The 16,642-nt window shown below is 36.8% G+C and overlaps 1 protein-coding gene across 4 annotated transcripts; it reads right to left on the reverse strand.

Moving 5' to 3' along the window:
- Nucleotides 1–293: 293 nt before the first annotated feature.
- On the reverse strand, nucleotides 294–16,342 carry LOC125646798 (putative ankyrin repeat protein RF_0381). Of its 4 annotated transcripts, XM_056141091.1 has the most exons (24): nucleotides 16,000–16,342; nucleotides 15,420–15,466; nucleotides 13,439–13,534; nucleotides 12,621–12,734; nucleotides 11,168–11,401; nucleotides 10,917–11,006; nucleotides 10,724–10,819; nucleotides 9,241–9,339; nucleotides 8,604–8,675; nucleotides 8,058–8,150; nucleotides 7,059–7,151; nucleotides 5,906–6,007; nucleotides 5,702–5,794; nucleotides 5,140–5,265; nucleotides 4,876–4,992; nucleotides 4,249–4,356; nucleotides 3,583–3,651; nucleotides 3,386–3,475; nucleotides 3,173–3,256; nucleotides 3,003–3,089; nucleotides 1,062–1,163; nucleotides 851–979; nucleotides 650–745; nucleotides 294–554 (listed from the first exon to the last, which is right to left on the reverse strand). In XM_056141091.1, exons 2-24 carry the CDS (start codon nucleotides 15,444–15,446, stop codon nucleotides 465–467), a joined length of 2,307 nt encoding a protein of 768 aa, XP_055997066.1. In that variant the 5' UTR covers nucleotides 15,447–15,466; nucleotides 16,000–16,342; the 3' UTR covers nucleotides 294–464. The 4 variants fall into 4 exon arrangements, with proteins under 4 accessions (XP_055997066.1, XP_048729285.2, XP_048729288.2 ...); XM_048873328.2 differs by lacking the exon at nucleotides 8,058–8,150 and having other exon boundaries at nucleotides 16,000–16,210; XM_048873331.2 differs by lacking the exon at nucleotides 7,059–7,151 and having other exon boundaries at nucleotides 16,000–16,210.
- Nucleotides 16,343–16,642: the final 300 nt, after the last annotated feature.

Here is a 16,642-nt window from a genome sequence, read left to right on the forward strand (position 1 = left end):
CAATAAAATACGTTCAAAACTATTTTTGAACAATATATATCCACCAGAAAAAATTGTGATGAACATCTGATACATCATACATGTATACTGTTTTAGCGGCGTTAATTGCACACTTCTGATACACAGATTCGTTTGCCGCAAACTCGTGGCACATTTGCAGCAAACTTTGCATTTTGATAATTGTACATGTATATATCAATTTACATTTTTAAAAATTTCGTTTGAAATATAAATTAATTGAGGTAATATAGAACTTCATGTTGTGTCTTAACACCAATATACAAACAGCAAAGTATTGGGAATATAAATTTATTGTAAATGAAAAAAAAGGGGGGAAAAAAAGAAAAAGAACATTCTAAGATGTTGAGCTTGCTTTAGTAATCACAACAAAACTGCATTGTTCCTTATATGCACTAGTTCATGATGTCCAGATCACACGACATCCTGATCACATGACGTCTAGATCACATGACGTCAAGGTAATCCATCGGCTGGTTTTCGTCTGGTGGTCTTCGACTCGCACCGTCTGGCCAGGGACCTAGGGGTGGACCTCTCTAAAGAGAAAAAAAACCACATTAATTTTCTTGGGGAACTTAGAATATTTTGATATTTACTCGCATACAATTTATACTATGTTAATTAATTTTACCTTTCCATAGAGATCCAAAGTTCTGGCATCATACAACATTTTCTGTATTTCCAGAGTATCTCTAATCTTCGCGTAATCCGCAGGAGAGCGACCGTCCTGGGAATGAAATAGAGACACATAAATCTGCTTATCAAAAGAGAGAGGGGAGAGAGAGGGGGGAGAGAGAGAGAGAGAAAGAGAGAGAGAGAGAGAGATACTTACCTTGTCTACTTTTTGCTCTATTGCCTGTGGATTTTGTTCTAATAACAATTTGATTAACTTTACACCATCTGATTCTGGACCATAAGACTCTGGTAGTGCATAGGCATAATGTAGTGGGTATCTATTGCACTGCAAAAGAAAATACACCACTGAAATGTATCGTGAGATCAGTACACTGACTTCTGTGAAGGAGTAACACGATGTGACGTACGTTATCGGGGACAGACTTGAGAGTGGGTCTGGTGATACACAGGAAGCGAACCACATCGTACTGCTGGAAAGCAATCGCCCTTATCATAGCTGTGTAGCCATTCTACAAAGAAAACCAAAACGTGGATTATGATCCGATACCTAAACATGTGGAATGACACATCTATGTTGTAGTTTTCTAACTACCATTATTGAATATATGCATCAATATAGTATAGAATAGAATATTTATTCAACCAATTTGGGCCCCCAGAGGAGCATAATGATGTACATTGATAAAGTCGAAAATCACAGAAGCACATGACAAAGGAAAACAAAGACAATTGCACTACATGAATTCTCCAATTAACGGTTACCGGGGTTGAGAATTCCGGATATTGGGGGATATAGAGGGGGTTACCGGGGTTCATTGAGAATTCCGGATATTGGGGGATCTAGAGGGGGTTACCGGGGTTGAGAATTCCGGATATTGGGGGATATAGAGGGGGTTACCGGGGTTCATTGAGAATTCCGGATATTGGGGGATATAGAGGGGGTTACCGGGGTTGAGAATTCCGGATATTGGGGGATATAGAGGGGGTTACCGGGGTTCATTGAGAATTCCGGATATTGGGGGATATAGAGGGGGTTACCGGGGTTCATTGAGAATTCCGGATATTGGGGGATATAGAGGGGGTTACCGGGGTTCATTGAGAATTCCGGATATTGGGGGATATAGAGGGGGTTACCGGGGTTCATTGAGAATTCCGGATATTGGGGGATATAGAGGGGGTTACCGGGGTTGAGAATTACGGATATTGGGGGATATAGAGGAGGTTACCGGGGATGAGAATTACGGATATTGGGGGATATAGAGGGTTACCGGGGTTGAGAATTATGGATATTGGGGGATATAGAGGAGGTTACCGGGGTTCATTGAGAATTCCGGATATTGGGGGATATAGAGTGGGTTACCGGGGTTCATTGAGAATTCCGGATATTGGGGGATATAGAGGGGGTTACCAGGGTTGAGAATTCCGGATATTGGGGGATTTAGAGGGGGTTACCGGAGTTGAGAATTCCGGATATTGGGGGATAAAGAGGTGTTACCAGGTTTGAGAATTCCGGATATTGGGGGATATAGAGGGGGTTACCAGGTTTGAGAATTCCGGATATTGGAAGGCCTAAAGAGGGTTACCGGGGTTGCAATCCCGTTCAATAATTTTGGATAGAAAGAGGCACGATAATCGCGGTTAATGAAAAAGAAGGAGAACCGCATTAGTAAACGGTAGGTTTGGGAGTTGGGTTGTAAGAGGCACATTGCAAATATAAATGTATACTAGGATTATTACAAAACTTTAAACTAGCATAGTTGCGAAAATCATAGACCCTACAAAGTAATAATTCAAAATTGTAAATTGGGACATCTTATATCGAATGACTTGCGTTGGTCCTCGCATACTGGAACACTGCACCCCACTGCATTGTTTCCTCCAAGTTTCGTTTGTTCCCTGTGGAGTCAATTCGATTTTGCTCAAATTAATTCTTAAACACGCCATTTTGAATTGCTCGTGGTCACAAACGAGAGGTTGGAAAACAGAACATTTTTTGCATGATTCGATGTCTCCATAGGAGTGAAAAATTCTTGAATAAGACGTTAACCAATATTAAATCAATCAATCTTCTAAGGAGTGTGTCAAGCTCGGTCTCAGAGATATTCGGAGGTACGTTTCCTAGTTCATGTGGTCATGACTAGCTCTCACTGGTAAGAAATCTAGGCTATAGCCATTGGATCGGCACAGATGAAGTCAACGGCCAATATCACTGGCGGGTCTAATAACTAAATTCAATGTAAACATAATGCATGGACGTATGATTTTGCAAATATCTGGATGAAGAACGTAACCGTCGTTTACTACCTCAGTTTGCTTCAAACTGTTGAAATGCTGTTTAATCAACATACCTTGTCCTTGTAGTTTGAATCATACGTCTTCTCCACGATGTCCACATTTCCCAGACACGCTGCCTCAAAAAGGCGAATTGCATGATTCTAAAAATAGCAAACGTTTAACACACGCGTCTAATCGTAATCAATTCATAATGGAAATAATGCATTAGAATTCATTTACTCACCTGTACATCATGAAAATTTAGCCATTTTCGGGCATCAAATCGATCGTCGTCTAAAGCTACCTCAGCTAGCGTTCTTCCAGTTTGCTACGAGAAGAAAAGCAATTATTAAACTAAGCTTGTATAAACAAGTCTTAAATCAACCAAAAAAAAAAAAAAACAATAAAATTTTAAAAAATACCAGTCTCATTTTGAAATAATATAAAATATACCAACCTCATCTATGATATTGACGAAGTCTTTTTCTTTGAAAAAACATCCGGAAAATTTGGGTATATTTACTGGTATCATTTTCTCTATAATATACTGAAAATATAAAATCCATAAATCAAGGCATGATTTGATCTTAATATGCCCTCATCTGCATTAGAGGGCTTCTTTGTGATTTTCTGACTTAGAAACTAAAAACTTACTTTGTCTATCATTTTCACTATGTCGTCTCTGTCGTGAGCTTTTGCTAGTTCCCTCGGGGTCAGGGCATCCTAAAATCAGACAATGTTGTATGAACTTTCGTGTTAAAACATGAAAATAAAGTCTTAACTAAGGTCTGAATTGTGACTAAATTTTGAAATGTTTCAAAATTCACATCATCTTACAAAAACCCTGGAATACGCTATATACGACATCATGGATGTTGAAAATTTTCAAAGTGAGGCTGAATATATAATGTACTTTAGTCCTCAAATGGCAAACCCCAGGATATCCCCTGTCAACACAGAAAGAGCTTACTTGATGACTTACCTTGTTCCTACAGAGAGCTTCACCTTGTTCCTATAATTTGAATAGAGCTTACCTTGTCCTACAAACAGTTCTTACCTTGTTCCTACAGATAGAGCTTACCTTGTTCCTACAGACAGATAACTTACCTTGTTCCTATGAGATTACCGTTCCTTCAGATAGAGCTTACCTTGCTCCTACAGAGAGCTTACCTTGTTCCTACAGAGAGAGCTTCCCTTCTTCCTACAGACAGATAACTTACCTTGTTCCTACAGACAGAAAACTTACCTTGTTCCTACAGAGGGCTTACCTTGTTCCTACAGACAGAAAACTTACCTTGTTCCTACAGACAGATAATTTACCTTGTTCCTGTCCATTAGACAGAACCCTTTCGTACACTGGATCAACCACTGGACAAACTTGACAGTGCAGTCATTCTCGATCGCTCGTAATACTGCCGTGTTGCCGTTCTAAATCAGAAAGAAAATGTAACAAACTATTAATGCTGTGAAGATTTCCAAAGTCCACAGCTTGTGGTGTGATCCTATCCTTTACTGAAACCAGAGACAAATGCAGGCCCCATCTTCAGACCAAAATGATTGCACCTTGAACCCATGAATAGACAGCAATCTTCCAAACCCCACGTCACAAAAACATCCATAAAGAACAAACTATCAGTAATGAATGGTAGTGCAGGCCATGCTAGCTATAACTCAATTCAATTATGCATAAATGAAATATATGTTCAAATGACTGTACATGCGCAATCATCGTTTCTTAAAGTGACACATAGATCCGTAGGGCCGGGTGTAAAATTCTATTAACATGTATCTTACTGAATGCAAAAGTTGTATTACACATGTCACTATAACAAATTATTTACTGACTTACCTACTATGACTTTGATATTGTTCATTGAACACATTGCGAAGACTTAGTACTGAATCACTGAGGAAAGTGACTGACAGACCGACGGAACCCACACCCACCTTGTCTTTTTCTGAGTGTTCGGATGGGTCCTTCATGACGGAGTGGAGGTATTTAGCGATGTCTATATTGATGTCTAGATGAAGAGACTTGTGGAATAATGGCACCGTTACATTTGTCTGGAAAAATACGAAATTACGAATTTACCTATGTCGGTAACAATGGTTTAAGTTTTAAAGATGACCGTAAAAAGATCCACGCATTTTCATTGACACTCGGTTTACATCACACTCACAAGGACTGAAAGAACTTCAAATACGACTGACCTCTTCATGTTCCCGAACTCTGATCCCCGTTATTTTGGCCCTGGCTGGAGCGTCCACTAGAAGGCTAACCAGTTCCAGGTTGTTCGCCTCGATGGCTTGAGATAACAATGTCTTCCCGATCCGATCCTGTAAAATCAACGGAATCAGTAAAAGAATTACCAAACAAATTACAAAGTATTCGATAGTTTCTGTCCCCCGAGCTAGTCGGACATGTATGTGAACAACTTAAGATGAAACATACAGACACATACATGCATTTACTTACGATCTGAAAGTGAGCAGTTGTACAAGAAAGAAAAAGTTAATTACACTGTACCATGGTTTCCTCAATTTGTTACAAAGAAGTTGTGTTGTTACTTTATTTCGTGGAGAATTGCGTTTGTTCGTCATATCAGAATAATACCGTGGTCTGGTAGAGCCCCGAAAACAACGATAATTGGTATTCAACAAGAATTATGAAATCACTGTAGCGAGAGAAAGAAAGTCCACGATAGCTTTAACTATAATTTTTTTTCTCGGCATTAACTATAATTTTTGCGAGTTTAAGGAAACGTTGATCTACCTTAAACCTAACGTTGACAGCCCAGCCTTTCTCTGTCATAATGATGCTTCGGACTGTGTCGACATCCTCACACAAAACAGCGTGGATTAGCTCCTGTAAAATTCAATCATTGAATTAAAACTAACTAACTGAAGAATTTGTCCTTTATAACAATTTCACATTGGGATTTTTTGTTTGGGTTACAAACACAACATAAATACTGACACTCGTTCTTCTGTATTCCTGTAGAATTCGGAAGCAGTTGGCGACTGTGCCCTTTAGCGTCATGGCCTTTGCTTCTGCCAGTTCTAGGAGAGTTCTGCCCTCCTGATATGCAAATCAAGAAATAAAACACCTTTTGAAGATTTGATATACAATCATATATACTGTAAATCTCATTCAATTCGCGAGAACATTCTTTACGCGTGATTTCGCGAGACTTGCCCATCGAGAAAATTTAGTTTTCGCGAATAAACTCCGACATGTAGAAGACTTTAACAATAAATAATAATTCGCGAATGTAATGTCTTAGTGAATAAATACATCATTGCATCCATGCAAAAATAAGGTCTCGTGAAATAAAAGTGATCTGTAGTATCGTACAGGTATACCAAACATACTCATGATAAAGATATTCAAAGAATTAAAGTGTATTTATTTTTTTAAGAAAGACTTTTCATAACGAACTTCTTTGACGTGTAACAGAATAAAAGCATGAGGAAATCTATATCATCAGCTGTTTCTCATTTGTTAGCTCAGTTACCAATTCATGCGACATTTACCCGTCAGTAATGCCCACTTCAATAAATTATGTCATTAGATATTTGTTAGATGTTAATTCCAAAAACAGATTTTGAACACATGCTTCAGAATATTACAGCTGAATATTAATTCAATGAAATTATTTGTAAAGATTTCAAATAAAATTCTATTCAATCGCCCGCTTTTACCAAATATTGAAACTGAAGGATTGAGGTTAAAGTTATGTTTTAACATCAAATGAACATTATTTCCACCACAACGACTCTCTAGAATTAATTTATCTGGCCTACTTTTAACCAATGCGTCTAGACTACTGGTAATTCTACAACTATCCAAAATTAATTACACGGAATCTATTTTTTATTTAACAAATACAGCTATGTAGCCTTCTGGGCTGCGTTCAAGATCGTAGCGGCTAGGTAGGGCTCGGTATCGCTACAATCTTGAACGATGTGCTAGGCTAGCCCTACATAGGAATAACAAGCGTTAATTCATACAGTGCGTTCAATAGACCTAGATATCTAGCCAAGCAGCTAGGCTAGCCGCTACGATCTTGAACGCAGCCCAGGTAAGTCTAAAACACAACCGTGTCAAAGGTCAAAGGTTCTGCAGTTACCTTAACAATGCTGCACAAACTGCACCAAGATCGTTTCAGTAATCGATCTAATATATGGTTCTTTCCTGAGCATACAGCTTCCACTATCCCGGGCTAGAATGTACATGAAACACACTGACAAATCTAAAATGCACAAACGCCTACTCCCGCCGTGAGCGGCGTTCAGTTGATTGCTATGGTTAGAAAGTTACAAATTCAAACGACACAGTCACAATGCTTTCCGATGCAAGTGTTGAAATTAGCAACATCTAATGGACACTTCTAATCTTAAGCTTTGTTTTCTCTCTCATGTTCTCTATCTCAAAACTTGCTAATTAACACTGTTGTATTGTATTGCCGATGTTTAATGGAAAAGCGACTAAAACATGCAGTTGTTATATTTTCCTATTTTATGTAATATCACAAACTACATTCCAGAACATACCAACGGCAATGACAATTACAATTTCTAAAATGAGACGACTGAACAAAATTTTGTTGTAGTTGGTGTTTAAAGCATTGTGCCTGCGGAATTCAAACTTCACTTCTACGAAATTAGACACAAAAAACAACATAAAAACTTTCTTCAGACATACACCCCCGTCCTCCCCCTCTCGCCATTCGAACAGAGGACGACAGTGAAGACAAAACAACTACACAATCATGCTACATAGTGAGGGCATAGCAGAGTTGTTCCAGATTAGTCGTGCAGCAATCCAACTCTTAGTCAGCGCCTCCGTGTGTATCGAGAGCGAGGACATATTTCTCAATGGGAAACAAAATGTCTGGATACACATGTACAAACTCCCATCAATTAGGGTGGGTTTTTTGTTTTTTATGTTTGTTTGTTTTTGATATTCATATCAAAGAACAATCAATTGTAATGAATGCATGTTTCTATTTCCATAAATATCGATATCACTTCGGTATAGGCTTCCTTTTTATATTCTGTAAAATATGTTCTCTAGATGGCGCTGACATCGAGTTTTAGCTGGTTTCAGCAATCTGGTTCCCTTGTACCTTGTTGGCCACCGCTTCTGTGCTACCCCAAAAGCGCTTGTATATCTCTACGCTCCTAATATTGCCTTTGCAAACGGCAGACACTATGCCGGGCTGGTGAAATTTAAACAATACCACATTATTCTAAAGCCTTTGTAATTTTTTATTATTACTGGAATCGATTTAGACTACAAAATTTAAGGATAACAGAATTTTTCTAATAAATCGTATTGCATAAGCAAATTCAAGACAGACAAATTCAAGACCTGTATGATTGAATAAATCTGATTAGATACACATGACATAACTATCCCATGCAATCAATGTCTACTATTTTGTCTAGTATATATAGAAAACGTGCTTGTGACTGTATACCTCCGTAGTTTTCACCACGATCAAGAAACTGTCAAAATGTAACTTTAGTCTGTAGGATAATGGAATATAATTCTAACCATACTAAATTTAATCTTGAGAAATAAACAGCACTTTCACATTTTTGTCCTTTTCATTATATATATTACAATTCAAAGATCCCTAACTGGAATGAAGACTTTCATCATAACGTACCTTGAAAGTGTTTAACATGGCTGCCATGGCCTCTTGTTTGGGATCAACCTCATCGATTGCTGTCATCCCCATCTAACAATATAAAATGGAGGTAAAATTTGAGCAGTTTTGCTTTTGTACATTCTTGTTGGGAGAAACCCTGTTACACTTTCCTGTAATTCTGAACAATAAGATAAATAGACACCTTTACATGCATGTATATGATTGATACTGATTTAGTATACATACCAGAAACGTACAAAAAAACCGATGGAGATCGAGTTTGACATATCGAGATTTATATCATCTTCGCTAGCCAGGGGTTTACGATCCACTCCAGAAAAGCGGAGCGAATCGAAAACCCTTGTCTAGCGAAGATGGGTTTACATTTGATGTAGCAATAATATGAACTCACGAAAATTTCTTTTTTTCTCCATTTCTTGTTGCTATAACAACAATACTTAGCGAAAATAAAGACTCGCAAAAATGTCCAAATGTGCATAATCGACTTTCTAGTATTAATGTACACGAGAATAGTGTAAATTTCTATACCAACCACTGTTGTACAATGCATAAGTGTGACTTTTGTATAAATTGATTAACTTAATCAGCTGTTGATAAACAAAATACCAGTTTGAATGCCCGTATTAATCCTTACTTTATTCCTGGTGTTCAGGTCAGCACAACACTGCAGTAGCGCCTCCACAGATTCCAGCAGGCCCTGACGGACAGCAATGTGAAGGGCTGTATCACCATCCTAATGAAGTCAAATTGAGACATAATCCAGAAGTGTCAAAACAGATCTGAGTGAAAAGTTCATTCGCTACCCATCCCCCATTAAGAACAAAAAACAAAGCAAAACTGAACAAGAATGAAAGGGTGAATATAACGAACAGTGATTAATCTCATAACTTCTATAAGCAATACAAAATTAAGAGTTGGACAAATACGGACACCTGGACACACCAGAGGTGAGATCGGGTGCCTAGGAGGAGTAAGCATCCCTCTGTCGACCGGTCACACCCGCCGTAATCCCTATACTTTAATCAGGTAAAAGGAGTAAAATCAGAGTGTAAAGAATGGTCTAACATTCGGTATGAAACATGTCAGACAATATTTGACCCAATGGCATGCTGTATTGGCAAACTAGATCGTTAAAACGACCATAGAATTTTGCGAAATGATAACTTTAAACGAGACTGTTGAAACCACTGCAACATCAACTTGTTTGTCAGTAGCCTGTGTCGACTTAAAAACTGATCATACGGAGAACACGCTCTTTTGTATCGAATCAGTTGAGATACACAACGCCACAAACAGACGACAACGGAATATTTCTACATGAATATGGGAAATGACCATTAGATGGAGAAGCTGAAGTCATCCCGTTTGTCATGAGTTCACTGGAATATATCGAATCGACATATCAATGTTGTTTATAGATATATCTAAATGTCGACTTGAAGGCCACAACAAGAGATTTTTTTCTTCTCACGAAGAAGCTTTAGTATAAATTCCGTCTCAAAAGAATATAAAAACAGGTCTGCTAATAAAGGAACACAATTCGTGCTCATTGGAATTCCAACAGACTGCTGGAAGACCTGATCACCAAAGACAACTAAGATACTGTCAATGAGGAACTCCATTCCTCGAAAGTTACGCATTTATTCGCGAATGTTACGCGTTATAACGCGAAAAATATATCTTGCTACGAAAATGAGCTCAATGGACTTTTGAATGAAGAAACAACTGTCTATGATGTAGTGTAGTCTTCAACTTATCGTAAGGAATTGTCATATAAAGTGTTGAAAAGTCATACGTTTTGAAGTTGTTGATTTGAGGAGTTTTACGATTTCAAAAGTTCTTTAGAATTTTTAAAAATCCAAATTTGACTGACACCACTTCTGGCATATGTTGTGGCACAATACATGTACGTTTGAAGTTTCTCCTTCACAGCTGTTAACATTTTCGTAAGGAGCAAAGATAGGGGCTTGATAGAACATTTACTGGATCCAGTATTGTATTTGCACTTGTAAGGGATTTTGTGAAAGTTTAGGAATCCAGTATCAATGTATAATTCTTACACCAAATTGGAAGAATAAATTTAAAATCTGACAGTGATTTTAGACATCGTGACTTACTGTGTTTTGAATGTTCACTGGGACGCCAGCACTGGCGAAGATGTAGATGTACACTCTCGGTTTTTGTAGGTGTACATGCAGGAGTGTGTTTCCGTCCTGGAGAATCAAAATGAAAACATTCCATGACGACGTTTTTTCTCTTGAAGTTATTTATCTTCAGTGAATTTCAAATACACTATCAACAAAACTTTACCCTCGTAGTGAAATTTTTCCCGTATTTTTCGAGTATTTCGTGAGCATCCTCTACTTCCTTTCTCCTGGGTGCTTCCATATTTAATAAATGCTGAAAAATAGTGAAAGTGTTTCAAATACTAAAATGTAGGTGTATCAGGTTACAATTTGCGTCTGCGTGTGAACATTTTATCTTCTATATACTTGTTAAAATGATCCTTTTTATAGCAATTGGAGACGGTGCACTCTTCAGGAATTAAAATAATTTTGTACCCTCTCTGACTTGACCTGGTGTGATTTGCCCGCGGACTTGGTCACATAGTTCGGTATATTGAGCACTGTCAGACTTTGGCCCGGCTTTCTTTTTCCTTGGCGGATCTCGTTGATGAGTTGATTTAGTTTGTACAGATTTTGTTTTTCAGCATGATCCGCCGCTGTGTACTCTGATGCACAAATGTCAATCCCGTGATCGTAATAGCACCACTGATCACAATTCTGATTATCCCACTATAAACGCAATATAATCGTTTAAGGAGGAATGACACTCTAGGTGGAATCTAATAATTGATGAAAATGGGGGATTTTTTTTTAATTGAAAAATTTCAAATTTACTTTATTTAAGTCTGAAAAAGATTAACTTGAACTCACAATCCACAGATCAGCAGTCGACAGGTTAACTGACTGAGCTACCCAATTAAGTAGTCAAATGTAAAAGGAATATTGCTGATATTTTATATTTCCATTCTTATTTTAAAAGGGAGTCGGTGATTATGACGATGTAGTATACATCCTCAAAAGACGACAGTGAACACGTGTTTATTTATAGCTATTTTGAAAATACTAATACTTAAAGTTCTAGATTTCCAATCTTATTATACCCCCCCCCCCTTCTTACAATCGTCAGGTGACCATAAGGAGAAGTAGAAGTTTCTTTTGCAATATCAGCATTATCAAATGAAAGACACCCCCCCCCCTCTCTGTCCATCACCAACTTCCCTATTCGGAGAGATTTTCCATTCTTAGAGGAACTCTTCTTGACGAATGAACTAAAAAAAACAACAACAACAAGAGAAGCCCTATTTTCTTCCCTACTTTCGGTCAAACTCGCAATTTATCGGGCTATAGTGCTTTAGGGTGTTTCGGATAGCACAATCAATACTGTACCAAGCTTCGACATGCGGCTACCAATCTTGTCTCTTCGTTTTGAATAATACATGAAGATTGGCTAAGACTAAGCTGGATGGAATTTGTTGCATTTTATATTGGGCGAATATTTCCCTCGTTTTACAAATCTTGACTGATATTGTGTAGAAATTATATTTTTAGCAATGATAAAAACATTTGGTAAAAATTGTGTTATGGAAGCGGTAATTAAATGTAAATCTACAGGCAGAATAACCCTAACTCTAACCCTGGAAGCAGATAATTTTATTTTCGCAACACTTCCTTTTGATGTAGATCTATCACCGTCTATGGTAATTAGGCAACATCTTCCTTATGATACAAATCTTAGTGTTGTGGCATTAGTGCATCTGTACAACTATTAAAATTCTAGCCTATACCGACTACATGCAATATATCAAGGAATTTAGATATAGCCCTTTTGAGTTTACTTACGATTTAAAAGAACGTGAAAAACTCAGGAAAACGACATGGATTAATCATATATATATATATATATATATATATATATATATATATATATATATATTGTAAATATACTCACGTGAAATATTCTGTCTATGGAGAATTCCTTTTCCACTAAGTAGATCGCAATTTGTTCGTGTTTGTGCGATATTGCTAGGTTAACAGGGTCTGTTGCGGGGTGTCTTTGCAAAAACTGAAAACGAGATGAAATGACAATGGTGCCCACATTTAAATGCTCGGTGTTATCATTTTCCGTTAATGATTTCACAGAAGATCAATGTATACTATTGTCTGGAGTCAAGTAAATTACATCCACGAGTCAATATTGAATATATTAACTTTTGATTTATGCTGTGACATTTCAGATACAAATTCGTTGTATTCGGATCGATTTTTAAAAGTGCACAGGGAAATCGTAATTACTAAAACTATAAAAATTATGAATGTTTAATTTTAGTGAGGTCATGTTAAAATTCATGGAGATTCATTAATATTTGAAAACGGGTACTTAGTTGGGGTTTGTTTTGGTTTTAGAAAGTAAGTTTTTCTTTCCTTTGTATGTTTTCCATTACATGTATTTCATTTCATTTTTGCAAGGATGGTAGCAGTTTTTTGTCCGTTGAAAATATTACTGAACGCAACAAGTTAACTCAAATGATAATGTTTCTCCAATTTAGTTAAAAGGATGTTTAGAAATTGATTGCACCCCGCACTTACTTCTGAGTATTGAGGATAATGAAAATATTGATCTCTTTAAAACTTTTACAGCATTTAATGTTTATAATCCCTTCTTCGTGACTCAGACAATTTTAAACCGAGCAATATGAATATAGAAAAGAAAAGAAATAAATCAAAATTCACGCGCACCCTTTGTTAAAGAAGAGCAGCGACGCCTACCTTCTCCTCAATCCGTTGAATGGCATCCTTGTCGACAATGGGGTCCAGCAGAAGTTGTATGTCTCTTAATTCCCCCTCCTCGATGTGGTAATGAAGCTACAACAGGTCATTTATAATACCGTCAAGCAGCAACAGATAGTACAACCAGGAGTCTCGATCTATAACTTTTTAATGAGTTCGTTTCTACTTAGATGAAAGCGCTAAAGGCTTGGATTTATCTATATTTAAGGATAAAAATTGCCTTTCGTTGCTAGGAAATTTGAGTGCCCTATTTGAAAAATGCATTTTTGATTCCCTGTGGTATATAAATAACTTTGTCAAAAAAAAAAAATGACCCACAGACTGGGAGATTATGGGTATCTTAACAAATCCCATTTATAGCTATTTGGAATAAATTTGACATAGTGTTACGTGCTATTAGAATTTGTCTTGAGGCTGTATTGAATAATAAAGCAGTCAATCAACTACCGGTATATAGACCCTTTCTACAACCAGATTAACATGCAAATGTACAGTCTTTATTGGTTGTGGTGTACATATATGGAGATAATTATAAAGAGAGAAAAAATACGTTTCATGGTCAAAATTATTGTCGTTTATCAAATTTAGAACCAACCTTATCAGAGTTCAGACATTGTCCAAGTCTTTCCCAGTTTTTCTACATTCTCCCCACCCCTATGTTAGTTGTTAACTTTAGTGAGATTATCGACAGATTAAATTCTAAGCACAATCGGCTGTACATTTATTGTATAAAATATTAGTGATTCACCGTGACTGAAAGCCATGTTAGGTTATTTGTACAGCCAAACCCCAACAAAGGCAAATATACATAGCAAGTCCTGGTTAATAGAAAATTAAATTATTAGGTATTCGAATGAAGAACAGGTAATAGCGTGAAATCAATTTAATCTAATGTACGAAGTGTTTCATTCATACGCCGTATAAAAAACATCGATCTTTTTTCTGTGTTGTTCAGTTGTACAACAGACACCATTGAAAAGCAATACAGTTTTCAAAATTAGGTCTGAACGTAAGTATAGGACAATGGTGGTGAGATTTCACAGCTAACAAATGAAGAATAATTAGTGCTTGAAATTAATTTTCACTTTTAGATAGAGTCGTGGATTTCTAACTTCCATTCATTGGATGTTACATTCTTAGAAGAGGTGTTTTATTCGCCGATTATACCATTAAAGAATTGCATTGTTTTCATAACCCCGTACAACGAACAACCTCAACCCTTATATTCATTGAGAACATATAATAAAAAACTTTATGTCCATTTATTTGATGCGCCACTAAAAAGTGCGTCACTGTGCCGTCATAGAGAAATTGGGGGAAACAATGTTTATTGCTCGATTCAATTCATTTATTCACTCAAACCATTCACAATGGTACATAAATATAATTTTATAATTATATAAACAATATTGCCAAGGGTACAAGTATATCAATAGTACGTGTACATATCTGTTCATTAGCACTAAATAGAGGTGGGGGCATAATGCATACGCACGTGTTAGGGAGGACAGCAGACTATCTCCTGAAGCGTTTTTAATGTTTTAAAGTTGGATGTTGTCATTAATTCTCTAGATTTCAGTGTATTTGGTAGATGACAATATCTAGAAGCCAAAATTTCTTTCCGTAAAGTGGATAGGGATTAACATTCTGAGACGAAGAGGTAGTCGTCGGCTAATTTACATGTACCGTATTACAGAGTGTGCAATTTCTATCAATCGCTGGTGTTCCAGACCACCTATACCGAGTTCTATGGGCAAATGGTGGTTTATTGTTCTGAATTTAACAGGGATTTCCGCGATTTTTCTCGAAGGAATGCAAACAAAACATTTATGAATGTAAGCATATGTATAAAACAAGTATGCTACTCCTGTAAATTAAAAAAGAAAAACAGATAGAAAATGTCGAAGATTGTCTTTAAAACTGTTAACAGTGAAGGCAACCTCAAGAAATAAATAAATACCTTATTCGAGATATTTTCTAGATCCATTTCATGGCAATTGCTGTTCTCTGCAAGAAGAATTTCACTGATATATGGATATTCACAGGCAAACCCCCGAGACCGTACAGAAGTTCTGGATTACGTATTTAAACTCTTTAACTAATTCCGTATTTCGGATCTAGCCTGACAAGATTTTGGCAGATCAAATGCATTTTACACACCTCTGTGATTAAATTGTAAACCATTCGTTTCAAGAACGTCGAAATCAAATCGGGGGGTCCCTTCCCGAATCCATGTTTCATTTAATAATAGCACATATCAGCGTGATCGACGGAGATGTGCATTATGATTGAAGTAAAATTAGTTCATAGTTCCATCAATCTTTGTTAGAGGGCAACAGACCTGTCCCCCTGGTGGCAGGGACAAATCAACTCTTAGCGATTTGAACATGCATGAATTTGCAATCAGAAAGATCTTTATATTTTATCAAACAAAGTCAAGACAGGTATACACAGCCTATACTGAATTTCTTATAAATTGTTGCATGCATAAAACTTTCTTACAGTATAGACAGTTGTTCTAATTAACAGTAATGACTTACCTAGTTTAATTAACTAATCCTCTAACTTATACGGAGCCGTGCTCCCAATTTGCAAGCTTTTGATTTTGATAAAGTATCGCCGTCATAAACCGTGTTTTGAAGACGCCATATTTTATTTCGTACGATAGATTTAAAACTCATTGATCGCCATAGCAAATGTAAACAAACCCCCTTATCATACGGTGGCACGAAACCGAAATATATACATGAAGCAATCTAAAAAAAAAATTAAATTAAAGAAATGTTTTAAAGTTCAGAAAAGGTATTCTTTTATATAAGTGAATATTATTTCATATCTGCTCTAACCCATTGGTTTTTGTTTCTATTGCGATAAAATTTAAGGAAAGTTTTCAGCACCCGATTAACAAGACCATTTAAACGCAGGTTATTTAATCCTCTCAGGATAAGGATGAGACAGCACTTATCATTTAAATCGTATTGAGACTAAAAGGACTAGCTAGAATGTAATTAAATTAGTGAACTGAGAGAGAGAGAGAGAGAGAGAGAGAGAGAGAGAGAGAGAGAGAGAGAGATATCAGCGCAGTGAAACATATCTTTCTTTCTTTTTTTTAATTTAAAACAGATGCAGCGTCCCAGTTTCACAGAAAACGTGTGAAACATAGTTTAACATTTGATAAACGGT

The sequence above is a fragment of the Ostrea edulis genome, chromosome 6 (assembly GCF_947568905.1).
Source record: "Ostrea edulis chromosome 6, xbOstEdul1.1, whole genome shotgun sequence".
Taxonomy (NCBI): Eukaryota; Metazoa; Mollusca; class Bivalvia; order Ostreida; family Ostreidae; genus Ostrea; species Ostrea edulis.

Coding starts and splice junctions, on each gene's coding strand:
- LOC125646798 (XM_056141091.1), bottom strand. CDS start 15,446: ATGGATCTAGAAAATATCTCGAATAAG. Junction 1,164..3,002: donor ATTCAAACTACAAGGACAAG/GTATGTTGATTA, acceptor TTTTCTTTGTAG/AATGGCTACACAGCTATGAT. Junction 980..1,061: donor TCAAGTCTGTCCCCGATAAC/GTACGTCACATC, acceptor TTTCTTTTGCAG/TGCAATAGATACCCACTACA.